Source organism: Anarhichas minor, unplaced genomic scaffold (genome assembly GCF_050575085.1).
Source record: "Anarhichas minor isolate MPS153535 unplaced genomic scaffold, ASM5057508v1 ptg000009l, whole genome shotgun sequence".
Classification (NCBI taxonomy): domain Eukaryota; kingdom Metazoa; phylum Chordata; class Actinopteri; order Perciformes; family Anarhichadidae; genus Anarhichas; species Anarhichas minor.
The window spans coordinates 2,603,600-2,621,331 of NW_027466455.1; the positions used below are offsets into that span (position 1 = coordinate 2,603,600).

At 42.2% G+C, this 17,732-nt stretch overlaps 1 protein-coding gene across 36 annotated transcripts in view; it reads left to right on the top strand.

Moving 5' to 3' along the window:
- Nucleotides 1-17,732, top strand: part of nrxn2b (neurexin 2b) — a 528,601-nt gene that overhangs the window by 55,688 nt on the left and 455,181 nt on the right. The window contains exon 2 of one of the 36 annotated variants that reach the window (XM_076087058.1): nucleotides 532-541. The exons of the other annotated variants lie outside the window; for them this stretch is intronic. Coding sequence (XP_075943173.1) covers nucleotides 532-541 — 10 coding nt within the window. The remainder of the gene's footprint in view (nucleotides 1-531; nucleotides 542-17,732) is intronic. 36 annotated transcript variants of the gene reach the window in all.

Sequence of the window (17,732 nt, forward strand, 5' to 3'; positions counted from 1 at the left end):
CAGACTTTGAGATGACATTAATATTGATTAGGTGATAGTCTTGTAGGTGCGTGTGCACCGCTGGTGGATAATCATTAAATGAGCCGTGGTCTATTTAGGAACCAGACTACTTGTCTGTGTTTACATGTGGATGAACACGTATGCTGAAAATAATAATGTCCCTAATCTGCCTAGATATAAAAATAATGATGTATGTATGACACCTGGGCCTAAACAAGTAGAGATGTTTGATGCCGTGTTTTCCTTCCCGATACCGATTCAATACAGATATCGAGTACAGCTCTGATACCAGTGAGTCAAAAAGAAAGAAAGTAACAGGTTAGAATTCCCTCTATAATATCTATTTTACATCTCCTTAAAATAGCTCTATTTATTGAAGTTTCTTGTCGAAAACAAATTTTTAGGAAGTTACATAAATATGATACCGTGACATCGGATTGGTGCCTAGCTGCACAAAGCATTTCCAATTCTGCTATCTGTATCGGAACAACTCTATAAATGAGTCACCGGTAAGGGATTCCATGGACACAGCTGTCAGCCAATCAGTATTGAGTATCCGCTTTTGGTCGTATAGCTCTCACTGGAAATGGAGACAGTCACTTGTGGAAGTACCTGATAGATGCCCTGAAACAGGATTGTCATCTGGAGTTTCTCGTATTCATTCAAGTAGATGTTTACTCCTTCAACCAGCCACCAACCCCCCTAGTGCGGTAAACAGTGGAGGAGGTCGACGTCAGAGTGAGGGGGAAGCCATAAGAAGATGAGAGGCGTTTGAGGTTGAAGAGGGAGACGGCAGGGTACACGAAATCACAACTCTGCCTCCTTGCTTATTCATCCAGAGCTCTGTATGGAAACCCCATTGGTGTTTTTAATAAAAAGAGGCATCACTCAAAACTAGGCGCTGACACATTCTACCTCCTTTCTACGTGTTCAGTTTTTTTTTTTGGTCCCTACTTGCTTCTTTCCATCTTTCCTCCTGCATCTTTTCCTCTCTTTTCTCTCTACATGAAATGACATCAGACACCTAATGAATATTTCATGACACTTCTTTACCCCTGTGCAAATAATGGATGCTATAAAAATCATAAATACATCTCTCTTCATCCTGGAGCTGTCCGTCTGTGCGCGTGTGTGCATGTGTGTGTTTTCATGCTGGAGTGGTACTTATACCTCTGCCATCAAGGGCATTGTTTGTGAAGGTTCCTGCATGGAGCAGCAGAGTTCAGTGGCCTCATTACAGGTCAAGACGTGGGTACATTGAGCCATTTATTCTGGGTTTCCTTGCTGCTTTTCCTCTCTTTGTTAGCCCTGGTTGATATGCAGTGACAGAAAGTACAATTCACTTGAGGTGTAGTTCAAGAATCCAAAATGACAAAATATAATAAGATGCACTATAAATCTGGTGTAACTCTGATAAGAGGTTATTGGTGGCTACACTGTTGTATTTTATATATATATATATATATATATATATATATATATATATATATATATATAATTCCAATAAACATATGATGAACTTAAAATATGCTTAGTCTATAGGCAAGATGTTCCAAGCTCCACAAACCCTAACCAAGCTTTAAAAAGCAATTCTATTCTAACTTGCGGAAAACGGAATAAGCATTCAGTTGCACTCCACTTTATTTTCAACATGTTGCATTTCTGTGTCCCCCAGGGCATTTTGTGTTCCGTGTATTTTTGCACTAAATCATGGAGGCATAGCCCTGACTGGAAAATGAATGCCAATTTACTTGCCTGACTTTTATCTTGAAGGGGAAGGAATCATCTTGATTCATTTCTTTTATGTTTAGGTATTTGCTGCAGCCAATTCTACTAATCAACAATCCAGGAAATTGGACGTGGATTTGAGTCATCAGAAAACGAGGCATCCAGGGGTTTTAGTTCCCAAATTAGCTTGGCTTTATTCAGGGGTGATGCTGGCCAGCTTTAAAGTTTTCCTTTTGCTTGATTTCCCTTTAACTCATTAAAGGCAAAGCAGAGATTCAGATGATTCTTATAGACACAAGGCTGGATCCTTATTTAGAAATGCTTTTGTCTTTCGTCCATCATTCTTCGGTGTCACAGTGGCTGACTGTGGGTGTGCTGTTGTTTTATTGTCTCCATGCATTGCAGTGAACTTTGATTTGCTCTGAAGGAAGAAGTGGTTTCTCAAGATCTCCCCAGCTGCAGTCAAGTGTGTGTGTGTGTGTGTGTTGTAATAGCAAGTCAGAACTCAGAAGCTAGTGTAGGCCATTCAGTGGCATTTAAAATGTCCCGGCTTTGTGTCTTCAATGGCACCGGATTGATCACTACCAAGGCTCTCAGACCACTTTTGTAAAGACTGACGTCTGGCTGATTGTAGTCTGACACAAGGACAATAAAGATGTTAAGTTCATTTCAATTCACTCAGACAAAGCAGGTTATACAGGTAGCAACAGGACATGTTCACATGCACTGCAGTAACCTGTATATAGATCTGTGTGCTGCAGGACACTATTCAGATTTCATTATTTCGGAACCCCCTGACTCCCTACTTCCACGGCCCCTCTGACCCAACTTCTGGGTCATCTGACTCAAAAAAGAAATATCTGCACCGTCATTTACATAATGTGTTAAGAAATGTCCAATGTGTATGGGAATTGACAAACCTAACACTTGAAATACATTATTGCGGCTCCAAAAGGCAGGCTGAATATTTTTGGGTGTGCCTTAATTATGTGCTGGTGCACCTACATGAATAAGCTATGCACACCAGTGCAGCCAATGTAAAACGTTAGCCTGGAGCTCTGCTGGGAAGTCTTTTTCATGTACTTTCATACATGTACACAGCCAACTGGATACAATACATGGCCAAGAAATGTGCACTGAAACTCACCCTTCTCATGACCGTAGTTCTGAAGTGGTTGTACTGCCGATGTAACTCAGGCTTGTACTTATACTTCTATAAGTATAAGCCTGTGTCTATCTTATACTTCTTGCTATTCTTTGGTCAAAGCACCGCCTACAGTCTGGTAAATTCTGGTATAAAGAGAGGGTGACTAAAAAGACGCACTTAGATAAACCTTTTTCATAGATTGAATTTGTATTAACTGAGGTCAATGTCAAAACAATCTTAATATAACATAAGTGCAGTTCTAATGCAAGTGAAATATGTAAAGAACTACATTAGCAAGTAGACGACACACTGCGTTTTGTACAACACTGAAAGGTCTGGCAGCTTTTGTAATGCCCACTGCTTTCAAACAAATATCATATACGTTGATGTTTTAAGAAAATCAGTTTGACTTGACGATGCACAGTATGCTGAGTTCCGGCCTCTGTTTGCTGCGCTTTATGATTATGTGGAAATGAATGCATTTTATAAAGTCACTATTTCTCAGACACAAACGAACCCAAAAGAAATGGGTAGTTTATTTATTACAGCATTTATTTCAAGTGTCTCTCCATTTCCTCTTCTCATACTGGCCAATCACGAGCTAATGGACACTAATACAAAGAACACAGCAAATCTCACACACCATGAGTGCCCAATCAGCCAGTGCTTTTCAAATCAAATCCACTCCAGTCATTGTGATGGAGGTCTGTGGCCTGATTAGGGCAATTATTACCTTGGGTTACCTTACTTACCTATATTGAACGCCCATAGGCTGCTGGAATATGTCCAATCTCAATCAAATGTGCACAAACCTATAGATCACAATCACATTATAAAGAATGTAGTCTCTTGAAAGCCCACATATTCACTTTGATTTAAAAGACCTGATTTATGCAATCAGCCCACACTTATTCTTTGAATAGAGGACTCGCCTCCTTAGCAGATGAATTCATGCCTTCTCTATTGTTGTCTTCAAAGCATTTATCGTCAAAGTGGCTTCCTGTTATATTTCCAAGTCTGAAAGAGTGAGAGACACCCACGGTGTCTGCACCACTTCTGATTGACTCCTGTTTTCCAAGCGGACGCATGCGGCGCCGCATCTTTTTGATTGCTCGGCAAACACAGAAACTCATCCATATTCGTATCTGTTATTCAACAGATTGCAACAGTGAATACGTCTACCTATTTTTTTTTTTTCAATTTCATTAATGACGCACTGTGTACAATAAGGCCAGACATTTTCCTGGATGCACCCACACATTGCAGCCTTGTCATTAGCCCTGTTGATTATCTAGCGGTAAATCTTTCATGCAGCGCTGAGAGAAGGATGAATAGAACAGGGCAGACAGAACACTGGAGATGTTTCCGCCACAGAGAAACAGGTGAGGACTCTCCTTAACCGCTCGCTATGAAGGCCATAAAAACAGAGACGAGGACCTGCTTTGATGGGAGAGGTGGTATTTGTTTTGCAGAGCGAGCTGCTACCCACAGCAGGGTAAAAGCTCCCCCACGCCTTGACAAAGATCAGGCCAACGTGGCAATCTTACATACACACCAGACCACTGTGAGATCCTTACCATGGGACTTATTCTTCCTTTGCTGTATAAACAGTTTCTTATCTTATCACTTCCCTGTCGGCTGCAGGCCTGCCCTGACAGCATGTCGCTCCAGAGGAGCCATCGTTAGGGGAAAAACTCTATGTTCACACAGCAGCCAAAAGTGTCCCACCACAGCTCTTGTTTTCCTCCCCCCCCCCCCGTGTCACCGACAACATGCTCGGGAATCAATGTGAAGAGCAGAAAGCTGGAGCACAAGGAGGCAGGTTGTGCTACAAAATAAAACGCAAAGCAATGCTGCTTCTAGTGCACTGGATGCCCCGATCACATCTGTATGAGACCAATAAACCATGTCCTATATAGATAGGGGCAATCAGCTCAAGTGTGTTGTTGCTTACAAAATATTCCACAGTGAAATTACAAGATAATACCAAGAGGTAGTGATGATGATTATCTGCCATGACGTGCTTCAGCTGCATCCCAAAACGATGGGATGGAAAGGAAAACATTTTGCATTTAACTGACACAACAAAATGTGAATATATTCTGCATCACAGGTACAACTCTCTGCTAGCAACTGCTGACAAGGAACAGATGGCAGGTTGGTCACGCACACACTTGCACACTCGCACATGCATACACCAGAGACTGAGAGATTGTAATGGAACTGTCCGTCTAGTCAAATCAGTGACAAACATGGAATGTTTCAATCTATTCCAGCAGCAGAGGGCTTTCAAGAGGCTACGATAACAGCAAGGCAATATAGATTCACAGCCAGTGGATATTTCAGGCCATTCAGGAATATTTGAATCTTTTCAGTGCTTCCCAAAGCAATTATACCAGTTATTTAACCGATATTTTAGATACAATAGACGTTTGAAGCAGCCAGGCTGTAAAGTGTCAGTGTGAGAAACTGCAACTGGACAGCAATGCTTTCTTAAGACGTGTCTGCTTGCTTTACTCCTCATTGAATCCTTCTTAACCAAAAATATAAACTTTTGTGGTTATTTTGGGTTGGAATGAAAAGACAGTTAGATGACGTGACTAATCAAATATGGCCGTTAACAATTCCGTGTTATCTTTTCATGCATATCGTGGACATGTCTGTGAGTTTACCTTTCTTCAAAGTATTATGCGTGGCCATGTCCGGTGTAAGTGTGTTTGTGTGTTTGTGTGTTGGTCCTTACCCACACACCTGCATGCAGAAGGTAAAGGGGTCATAAATCACTGTCTCTGTGTGCGAGCATATGTTTGTGTTTTCCTCGCCTTCTCGGCCCGTTATGAGACGCTGCTCGTCTTGACAGTTGGAATGGATGGCAGTCATTATTTATGATGCCGTCCACTCGTCAGCGCGCGTTGTCACCACGCGGGCTGTCAGCTGCCACAAGATGGCAATCGCACAAATGCCATTCGGCTAGAACCTGGCAGATGTGGTAAATAACTGCACAGAGTGCTCTGCTCCTGTGCGCATGTGTATGTGCGTGTGTGTGCGCGCATGTGTGACTCTATGTGTGTGTGTGTCACACAGAGACATATATAAAGAAAGATAAGGAGATGCATGAGATTTGCAATTTAAATCTGAGAAAGCTCTCAGGCTCACGCTCACCTGAGTGTGGTTGTGTCTCCCATAAAGCATTTCATCATCATATAATTATTCCCAAAAACCATGATGGGGGAAGCTTTGCATTGTCTGCAGCTTCACTCCTTTGCCAGACGCCTGCTTTTAGGTGGCAGCAGCTCAGCTGGATTGCTTTAACCAAGGAGATCATTGTAATGTATCCACGCCGGCGACAGCCGTGGCTGGAGCTGTTATGTTTCCAGGTAGTCCGTCCTACACACAGACCAACAGCCCGTTCTTTGGAGGGATTATCTTCAAGTTTGGCACAAGCGTCCACTTGGACTCATAAATTAATTGATTAGAATGTGTTGTTCAAAGGTAAAGGTCACTGTGACATGAGTCAAAGATTCCTATGCTTATGACAATTTCACAAAAATGTCTAAATGGTTAAAACGGTGAAGTGATGTTTTTTTGTAAAGACAGGTGATGGAGGCATACTATTGCAGGAGGGTAATTCTAGTTGTTTTTGTCATAGTGTGCAATCCACTGCTTTTATTGCATCAGCATCACCAACTTTCCCAGCAGACTGCGAGGTTTATTGGAATATGATCTTACATTACGTACATGATTGGTGAATGTGACCACATGCCACAAATCGGTTCATCATAACATTTTAACGAATGGCACAACAAGGTATGATCAAAGCCACAACAGGTGTCCTAATTATGTGCCGGTAACAACTAAGTAAGTGCAAAATCACAATTGATTTATAAAACCAATCAATTGTTTCTGGGATTCACAACAATGGAGCTGCCGTGTCCTGCACTACGTCTCGTTCACCGGCCCAGTTTGCTTTGTATCGAGCTTTGGCTCAAATCTACGTTGCATGTAAATGTTTTCTTTCTCACTGACGTGAACAGGTTCCTCCTCCTCCTGTTCATTCAACACGACAGAAGGATTGGAAAGCTACCGTTCTCTACCACAACTCTAACGAGCTGATGACGAGCTAATGATCTCTCATCCACACATCACAAGTGGCAGGAGCAGTCTTCTCTATTTGAGAAGTTTTCTTGCTTTTGTAAAACATTATTGCTGATGTATTTATTTACAATTTCATGCCTTTGAGTTTTATGTAGCTTTAAATTGGCATTTAGCTAAAATACCAATTTAGCCTGAATATCCTAATGTTACATTGAATTTACCTTATTTAGGACACTACAGGCAGTTTAGCATTCAGGCATTTTACAGTATACCTGAGAAGTGTGGGAGCACTTTTCATCGTCCTGTTAATTAGCATAATTACAACCCCTGAAACGCATTTTGAGCAGATGTTTTGAACTTGAACTCTTCAATAAACATCCCCTCACACCCATCTGTCATAATGGCACGTTAAGACTTTTAGTGTGCAAGCCACTGTGGCATAGACCATATTTGCCCTAAAGCACTGTGTATGTGTGAGTGTGTACGCAGGTGGTGCTGCGAGAAGTGCAAGGTATAACAGAGCAGATAACGGAACCCCACTGAGGTAGCGTGGTGGTTTGTTGGGCTTCAAACCTTCCCCACTTTCTCTCTTTGTCTCTCCCCTTCCCCTTATGCTGACATTTTTCGGGGCTGTGTGACGCCATGAATGACAACTAGGGGCTCTTTGGAGTGTATGTCGGCAGAGTGGCCTGGCTGAAGGAGATAAGGAGAGCAATCCGCACACACATGCATATTGTCCAAAAAAAAAGGACACGGAGACCCCAAAACACAAAATCCAAAAGCAAGTCCTTATATCATTATGGAAATGTTTTGTAATTTGCGTGACATGAATACAGGCGAGCGTAGCCACACACATTGTGGACATAGGTTATACTATCAGCTGACACTGGTACCTGGTAACCAACTGAAAGGGACTTAAATTGATATTAAGGCTATTATTTGCAGTTAGAATGGAGTCGCCTGCAACTTTCCTGCAAGTTACAGGGCTGAAGTACTTAGCCCCTATGGAGATGTTCATTTTCAAGTTACTAGGGCTGTCCCGAATACCATTTTTGGGCTACCGCAGCTTTGCTCGTGATCAAAAGTTGATATTTATTTTTACACACGGCCTCTTCGTCAGTGTACAGCAGCAAACCTGTGTGTGGTGCATTCCTCCGCTGAGCTGAGATGGACTATACAGCGCTGCAACACATGCCATTAGGTTTCATTTAAGGCATTCATCTTGAAGCATTCTGTTATTTTACAGAATGGTTGTTTGTATTTACATTTGTTAATGAATAAGAAGCAACTTCCAAAAGGTTTGATGTTTTTTATGCATGTTTGTAATCTTAAGGGTTAAAAAAATACCTACTCAACAAAAAAATAGCAGAATAATTGAATATTCGAATCCAGTCCTACAAGTTACATTAACAAATGTAAATATTGGTTGTAGTTTCAATTTTAAAACGCATGTACGCGTGTGTTGCATTTCCCCACTCCATCACTTAGTCTCTGCACTTTCATTGCAGCACCACCTTTGGTCCTGTTCGTCAGTTAGTTTCTCCTTCAGGATATGATCAGCAATTCTCTATCGGTTATTCTTACCACATGTGCACCAGCCACATCACAAAGATATGCACAGACACACCTGTTGCATTGCAGTACTCCAAAAGCGTGTGAAAACACTAAAAGCATTTCAACCAGAGTGCTCCCCGTAAGCACAGATGCTCATTAATATGTATAGCCGTACACAGTAACTTGGGCCACTCACACAGACATACACTCATATTCTCCGCCGCACCAGCGTACAACCCCAGCCCCAGCTTGCTGCCCTGCCTGGGGGATGGCAGTGGCATATGGCGGCTGTTCAGAACTGCCGGGTACCCAGATCTGTTGGTTGGATCCCCGAGAGGCGCCGTTGATCATAGAAATGAAGTGGAGATGACACTGATCACTCTTCCGCCGCCTCCCCGAGCTCCCTCACTTTCGGTAAATGCAGAGGAGCCGAGAGATACTTAATGTGCAGAGAAGGTGAGGAGAACGGAGGCAATATGGGAGGTGAATGCAAACACAATCTTTACATGGAGGCCGTGTCTGGGGGAATTGGTGTGCAGAAGAGGCAGTGCTACCACCTTGTTAACTAAAAACAACACACACAAAAAGGGTTGGACTGTCAGTGATAAGCCTGGGCAAAAAACCCAACTTGATTGATTTTGGTATTTCTGAGGCAGCTCTAATTATATGCTTTTGTTACTGACACTGATGAAATGCTCAGAAACAGTTATTGATTTGGCTGCCTGACTCTTTTTCCAAGGCAGATCCATTCTGCTACAGCTGCTATCAATCTTTATCCCAGTTTCATTCGCCTTATTTATCTGAACAATTCATTTTAATTACAGGAGCTTATTTGGAAAATTGATTGATCTAGATCACAGTAATATGGGCTGTTGATACCGTCTCTTTTTCAGTGTAACTAAACATTAATATTGTGTATCCAATTTATTCTTTAAAAGGAAACACGGTACATGAGTCTTGATATTGTATTGTTCACGCTTTTAATCCATGCATGTAAATATCATATTTGTTGAGACATGTTGCAGTTAACACCATTTTTTGTCTGGCCATTGGTTTTAAATACACCTACATCATGTCCTTGTGGCAGTCTGTTGCTGGTTTGACTTGATGTTGACCAGTTGCTGCACATCAGGATGCCGAGCCTTGAGTTGGATGGATCAGTGTGCTGAATGCACTGCAAGAAAACAATGAGCAGGGACGGATGTGAGTCATTTTGGTATGTTTAGTTGGTGCCCCGGATTCTAAAATGTTGTCATGATATACTGCAGCTTATATGTGAGGCTCTGTTCATTCATACTGGTCAAATATTCAAACCTAAAATAACCTAACTCTGCAACTTGGTAAGCAGATACATGCACACAGGCCACACACTCACGCCAGACAAATCGTCTCATAGAGCCCCATCAGAGAGACATTCCTGGTCAAAGGACTGCATCCCTTTGAGAAAACAATTCCCCCCCTCCCCTGGTCAGATGAAGCTCTTTTCTCTGGTATAAGACACACTATATGATTGCATATAATTGGATTTAGTAGTTCACTGACCTTGTGGTCAGTTTGTTTGACAGTAGATAGCAAGAGAGGGAGAGGGAATGTGTCTGCATACCGTTCACATGAGCGAGTATGTTTGAGGCTTCAGAGATACTAGATGATCCAGACAAGTAACGAGTAACGTCGGTCTGATCCCTGGCGACCTGATGTCAGATACTCAACAGTGTTCTTTAGCTAGTCCTGACACAGCGCTGTACATGTCCCGACTATTTAACACATGCTAATGTTATCACTCTTGTGGATCACCAGAATCAATCTTTTTATAGTGTCACATAATAAGAAGTTCTAATAAGCAAATGAGAGCAGTGGAGGGCCACAGGGGATTTGAGTTCTTTGTGCCTGGAGCCGGCACATTAGCATTCATAGAGCATCATGGATTAAAGCGGTAATACTCAGGAAGCTTGTTTCTTCTTTTCTTTTCTGATTTTCGCGATATCTTTGGTGCTAACCAGTCATGGCTTTGGTGTTTTTACACTGCACTGCACAGAGACTGTACTTGTATCAAAGAGTGGAGTTGATACTGAGACATCTCCTTTGACATTGTTCTTTTTTGTTCATGCCACTCTTTTACTTTCTTTTTTCAGTCACAGTGATGCTCACTGTTTGTGCCAACTGTTACATTTATGGTCCCAACATTTCATAAGCTAACTATGTTTAAGACGTAGCCAACGTAACTTTAATTTACAGTAGAAGGTTGGACAACGCTATTTTATTTTTGCCAGACTAATATCCAATACAAGTCTAACTACTGCAATGGGGAAAATCCATTACAAGCAGCTTCCTTTATAAGTGTCTTATCTGCGCTCTTCGACTTGTAAACTGGTGGCCAAGTAATGACCCCCTGCCACTACACACAGTAAGGGACAAAGCCAGCATATTCAGGGGTCTCTCTCTCTTGTGCGTTCTGAGCCACTAATCCAGTTTCCTCTGGGCCCCCCCGGTGGATGAGCTGATCCAGCGGCGACTGGTATTCAGCCACTGTCATACTGCTAGGAACGACTGCCATGGAGGGGATGAGGGCATTTGGTGCCAAATAGCTGGTGACTCAGGATGCACCAAGCCTTTCTGATCTATCGCCAGGCGGTGGAGGGAGTGGGTGGAGTGCAGAGGAGGGTGGGATTGCAGATCAGGGAGGCAGGGCTGCCCACCACCCGAATCCATGTGAAAATATTGCTATGTGTCAAACAACCTGCAGCTCTCTGCTTCCGTCTTTGTCCTTGTTGGAGAGAAGTAATGCTAAGGATGCAAAAATAGCCCAGAGAACAGATTGAGTGGTTTTCTTAAAGCGCTATCGTGGGGCTCCGAACAGCACGGCGGATCTGAAGGTGAAGCCGTGACAGATGGAATCAGTGGAGACCAGCATAACAGCCCTGTCTGATTTAGCAATGCTACACTGTATGAGCGCTAGCCAAAACCAAGGTGGTGGTGGGGGTTTTGGCGCCAGTAGCGCATATGACGGTATGTACTCTGCATACAGTATCAAAGTCTCAAAGGCGCTGTCAAAAGTACACCTTTGCACATGCATACACACATCAGGTGTGGCTGTGAGATAACATGGACTTCTTGCCCCTCTGGCTTGTGTTGGTCTCCAGAGAGCTCCTTGGCAACGGGCTACTCCAATCATTTTCTTTCTTTTGTTGTTATTCTAGATAGCCAGGTGCCAGAGAAATGAATCAAATCTGAATTTGATCCGCCGACATAACGTTCTCTGTTTGGTCTCCAGTTCTGTTGGTTCCCTTGAGTTTGATTCCTTACAACAATATTACAACAATTTCGGTTAGCTTGTTTTTGATTATAGTAATGTAATAAGTTGCTAATTATTGCAGGTCTTGTTCATTCCACTCATCTGCACTACATCGGTGTTAGGTTCTCTGACAAATGCTTGAAGTTAAACAATACAGCCTTGGCAATGTGGACTTAATGGGCTACAGGACTCCTGACTATATAAAAAGGATTTACCCCCAAAAGGCAGTTGTGCTGCAGTGGGGCGATTCATGAAAGGGGAAGGTCCACTGCCCTTTACCTGCAATCTCTGCTGAGGTTACCTCTGTAGGCCAGGAGACACTATTTAGTGAATATCATTACTGATTCACTCTTCATTTAATTACTGAATTATCTTATTCAGTTATATAAACGTATTCAAATGCAAATCCCTTTTGACTAAACAGAGCTAAGTGTTATGTATTTGGATATACTGTATAATGTAATAAAAACACACAATGTAATCTTAATTACTTGCTGCAAAAGACACAGACAGGGAGAAGTGACCTCCAGAGTGATGCCATACAAAAAGACAAGGACGACAATATCAATAGATGAGAATGACTGTAAGAGAAAGAGAAAGAAAACGGAGGGGATGTGAAGCATAATGTGAATACCCCAGTATGGCCATCGTCATGGTAGAAAAGATACTGGAGCCAGTTGCTATGCCAACAAGGGTCGGTCTGCAGCATCTCTTGCATTTGTCCACAGAAGTTCTTACACGTGCAGAGAGACTTAGAGGAGAAAGGAAACGTGGGAAGAAAACAATTGTCCAACATTGAGGAGAAAGAAGTGGTTTTGCGTCGGTTGTTTCTATTTCACCTCAACGTTCTTGGGCCGACGAGACGCTCGTATATTTCTGACACTTCAAGGTGGAGCACTCCACACCGCTAAAGGAGAAATTATTAATGAAGGCAATGACGGGCTTTAGGCATTTCCAGGCAGGTAGGATGATGAGCAGAAATATGGATTCTGCTTTATGGGATAGTTCAATTTTTCAATAGTTGGTGTTTACTACCTACAGTAGGCAGTCGGCATGCCCCTCATTTAGAGAAGCAGACAGGAGTACCAGCATTAAAGCAAAGCACTTACTGTGGATGCAGCAAAACATACTTCAGTCAAAATCTATATTTCTTTATTTTGAACATTTTCACTGCTTCACCGTGCCGTCAGACTCTATGGCGGGGTACTGGTGAATCCCAACGAACCCTTTTAAAACACCAAAGCCACACAACAACACAAACAAACTAATCAATCAAGCAGCAACTTCCGTGTTGTGCAGTAACTGCTTTTGTCGACGGAGTCTGGTAACTGTGTAGACAGCATGGATAGACATAACTGCTGCAGTTCCCCATTGGAACTGTCTAATGGCGGTGAAAATACTCTAAATGTAGCATTGACTGATATTGATTGTTTTTAGTGTCTAAACTACATTGTGCTGCTGCCACCAGGCATAGCCGAACAATACTTTGCTCCCGTGCTGGTACTCCTGTCTGTTTCTCAAAACGGGGGGCAACCATCATCTACTGTAGGTAATACACTGACTATGGATAATTACCTCATACAACAACACTTCCAAATACACCAACCATCCCCTTTGCATTAACATTGTTCTACTGATATCCCTTCACAAATACACACACACACTTGCTGTTTTTTGTTTCCTTTTTGTCTCCTTAGTTGTGGTCTTTCTCAGCGCCTATCATACGTGAAACTCTATTCCAAACAGAGCAGGGCTATTTCACAGCACAGCAGCACCAGACATCTCCGGCACCGTGTTTAACATTGTTGAAATATTTGTTTACAAGGTTCAGTGCCGTTTAATTTTCTTGTGATCAGCTCTCCCTCCTCGCTTCCTCCCTCTCTTTTAGTTCCCTTTCCTCGCTCGAACTCAGGAGCCCTTTTGTTTGAATATGCAGAGGACTTCTCGCTCGCTGGTATTTGTTCAGTTTGCCTAATTGGAGTTTGGCGAGATGAAAGCAAGCAGCAGGGCTTTTTGCTCAGCCGCTGAAACTAAACAAGATACTGTTTTGTCTCTGGGAAAAAACAACTTGAGATTTGTTCCCTTAATTTCGGGTTGAGCTCTGCCATTTGATGGCATGGCTTTGCATTTAAACAAACAAACAAAAAATAAGTCTATACATTTTTTATCTTTTCATATAATGACCACTTCTCACTTCTTACTATATTTACTATTTATCTGACACTTTCCATTTATTATTTCCCAGTGAAGGATCTTACGAATGCAGTGGCTGAATGTGTCAAACAGTGAATTGATTGATTCATCAGACTGTCAGAACTGATATCTTGCTTTAAGGGCAGTTTAAAAGAATAAACTGAATATGAGAATAAGCTATTTAACATACATTTTGGAACAATTCAGCTTCCCGAAGAGTCTGTTTAAGCAACTTCAACTTCTTCAAAGCCATTTTATTCACCATTATGCTGTTGTGAGTAAGGAGGATATGCCAGTTGGGACTTTACAATCTCAGTTAAATCAAGCTGCATATTGTTCCCCACAAAGAGTATTCCAGGATCATAAAATAGGCTCATGAATTATGAATACATTTGTTACACAATTTCCATAAATTTAGCCATACTTATCTATCTCCCTCTCTCAAATGACTGAACTTCCAGGAGCACTGCAGAATCCATGGTCTAATGGTGTTTACCCGACCCAATGAGCTAAATGTAGTTAGCGCATCGTCTCAGTTGGAAGACATTAATTCTCCATTATGGGATGTTTTTGTAGTTACCTGCTGAGACCCACTCCCTGACACAAGGCAGGAAGTTGCCCTGACGGGATACCACATTTCCAGGAAAAGCCATTACGATTTAGTTTTTTTCCTACCACGAAACTACAGTTCACTGCCGTGCCGTTAGTGGAGAGGAACAGGATGTGTGCGCTAAACGCCGGCTGAAGGGAGAAAATTGTCAAAATGAAACATTAAACATCAACAAACGCTCAAGGCAAGGTGCTATTTTACACTAATGTCCCTGTAGATTACTTTGCCTTGACTTGAGCGTTCATGGCTCAGAGGAGCAGGGGGTTCTGTTGTTTTTACTTCATCTCACTGACATGGGTTTACTTTTGCGATACAGGCGACAATTATTATATAAAAAAGGTCTGCCTTCACCAGTCTTTTAATACTTTGTGAATGAGCTTTGTTAAGTGAAGGATGATTATTTATTTGTATCACACTTGTAGATATTGATTCTTAGTGGAAGTTCTCATCTTTTCATTCTGGATATCTTTCAGTTGGTTTTAACACAACCCAGTCTTGAAACTCTGTATGAACCTACATGGTCAATCTAAAAGACTGCAGAGGCGCAAAATGAGGAACAAGGACTTGAAAGAGTGCTTGTAGCTTTGAGTAGGTTGTGCGTGTGTGGAGGGTTGAGCTTAAATGGTTTTGTACATAAAAGGGTGTGGAGGGGGGTGTTCCATGTGCTAATCGCCCACTTGAAGACTGACTTCCTTCCTTGCATCAATGCTGCTGTGCTCTCCATCACATTGCAATTAGAACTTCCAACATCCTCAGAAACAAAAGAAATGACTGTAACCGACAGCATGCATTTCCGTAGCCCACTACCCGCTTTTAGCTTCCCTAATGAGTACAGTCCAGGAGTAGCAATCAGAGGCATTCATTCCATGAAATTGACTCTTGAAAGAGGGTGGATGGAGCAGTTTTCGGATGCATCTGCAGCACTGGCAGTTGTAGATTAGGAAGAGGAGAGGAAGGACAGATGGATACTGGACACCAGATCTCAGTGAGGACCGATGATTAGTTTTGACCTCATCAATGAAAGGGAAATGGAGGTCAGACAAAGAGTTTATTGGTTTTCGCAAGATGGACCCAGCATGGTTCTGCCGCTCCAGGAACTCCAGACATTTGGTCACTGGAAAAAATACAAACAATGGAAGGACATCATTTAGAAGATATACTCTACGACATGAGGATGCTATGTTTGCTATGTTACATATCTGCTTTCAGTGTTGGTACAGCCCCTCCTTTGAGGCGAAGGCGGTGAGCGAGTAAAACACTGAAGCTCCTTTGAGTATCTTTAGTCTGTTTTGTGTAAATTAGAATAAGTGAGGAAATCATCAACATCGCTTCTGTGTGCGAACTCCGATGGCTAAAACATGAAATTAGTCTAACTCCTCCAGCTCGACATATGGAGGACCTATTTATTCATGAACTGTTTAATTAAGATGGAATGGCAACTGTTCAGATCTCTACCCCTCACCAATCTCCAAGCCCTGATTTATTTATCCAGACACATCCCATGACATATTAGTGGTGTTTTAATGAACAAAATGTGCGAGTCAAAGTGATTCACTCAGCGTTATGCAGTTAATTAGGAGATGTGGGGGAGCATAATATCTCGATATGAGATATTTCCCCTTGTAAGACTGTGATCTCCCCACGTTCAGAATTGACAGTTATTAAGCCAATAAACAACACTCAGTGTTTGCAATATGGGTAAGCTCCATGTTACATCGCCAATTTAGTGCGAAATACTCATGTTTTATTTGTGCAGTATATCAGGACAGTGCTTAAAACACCAAAAGCTGTGGCTCCAAAATCAAGACGGACCAGAATGTTTTGGATTATCTATCATGGCAGGGTTGGGATGAATACGCTCAATCTTTGGTACGGCCAATCTTAATTATGTAGCGCGGCCCTTTCTAATTGTACCTTTGAATAATATATCGCGTCATTTGACAGTCTTCCAAACAACTTAGTGCATCGCTGCTGACAGATGATGGCTGTTGCTGCTGTGTAAAGCGGAAAGTGACCATAAAGCTTTAATGCTCGACTCACTCAGCTTAAGTGCCTCGCGTGGGGTCAACAGTTCCCTAGTGGTATTTCCAAGGAAGTCAAATGCATGCGCGCTCACACAACCACAGAGTTGAATTCTGGAATGCTGTGGGAGGAGTCCATTTTTTATTCAGATACTTTGAGAATCTAGGGCGTTCTGCCAGAAACCAACACATCGAACCAAGAAATAAACATGTTTTTATATGTGTTTGGTATATCCAGTCCATCAGTACCATGAACTCCTATTTAGTATAATGTGTGTTCTATTTGCCACGGTGTTGTAAAAGTGTCCATATGAGCCACGGCCACAAGAACTAAATGCTGCAGCCAACGTGGAAGGTTGTCAAAGTAATGTCCTTCTCTCAATCTCGTCTAGTCCGTAGTACCACGTGCTCATCGCCACTGACACTGACTCCACACTTTTCCAGTCTTCGTGTAGCTATTTGATTGGGTGTCAGTAAGCTATTCTTTGCTTTTTTTGGCCTAAACATCAATAAGACATTATTAATAAGTACGTATTACCAAGGTATATTCCTTGAACAAACATCCTGACTCCTAAGCTGGCATTGCAGCAGACAAATACAGAGGTTTAAAAGGAGCACAGGGGCCCTACGGAGGACAGCTGAGAAAAACTTGACTTTACTGGTCCGATCATGTCATCGTTGTAATGAAACCGCAAAATGTTATTCTGTACTCAGAAAGCAAACTGTGCACCAGAAATGAACCATTTCCTCGTTTGTACTACAGCGACTACCTCAGAGCACAACTGCCCACTCGGAAAGGAGTATTTAAATGATGTCCTCAGTGCAACACACACACACACACACACAGAGCTGCAGCTTCATGATGAAAGCAACTTCTACTTTGTATCTGCAGCGTCTGTCTTTTATCCTTCATTAGAATCCCAGCAAGCTGCAGTCAATGACTCTACAGTCAGTAAGCGACGTGGACCCAGCGAGCAAGATTGTCATTTGATTCTCTTGATGTTAAAGTATAGAACCTGTTTCTTCCTTTTGAAACGAGCCAGCTCATTATTAATAATTTAAAGTGTTGTAAGACACGGAAGCCTTTAACAT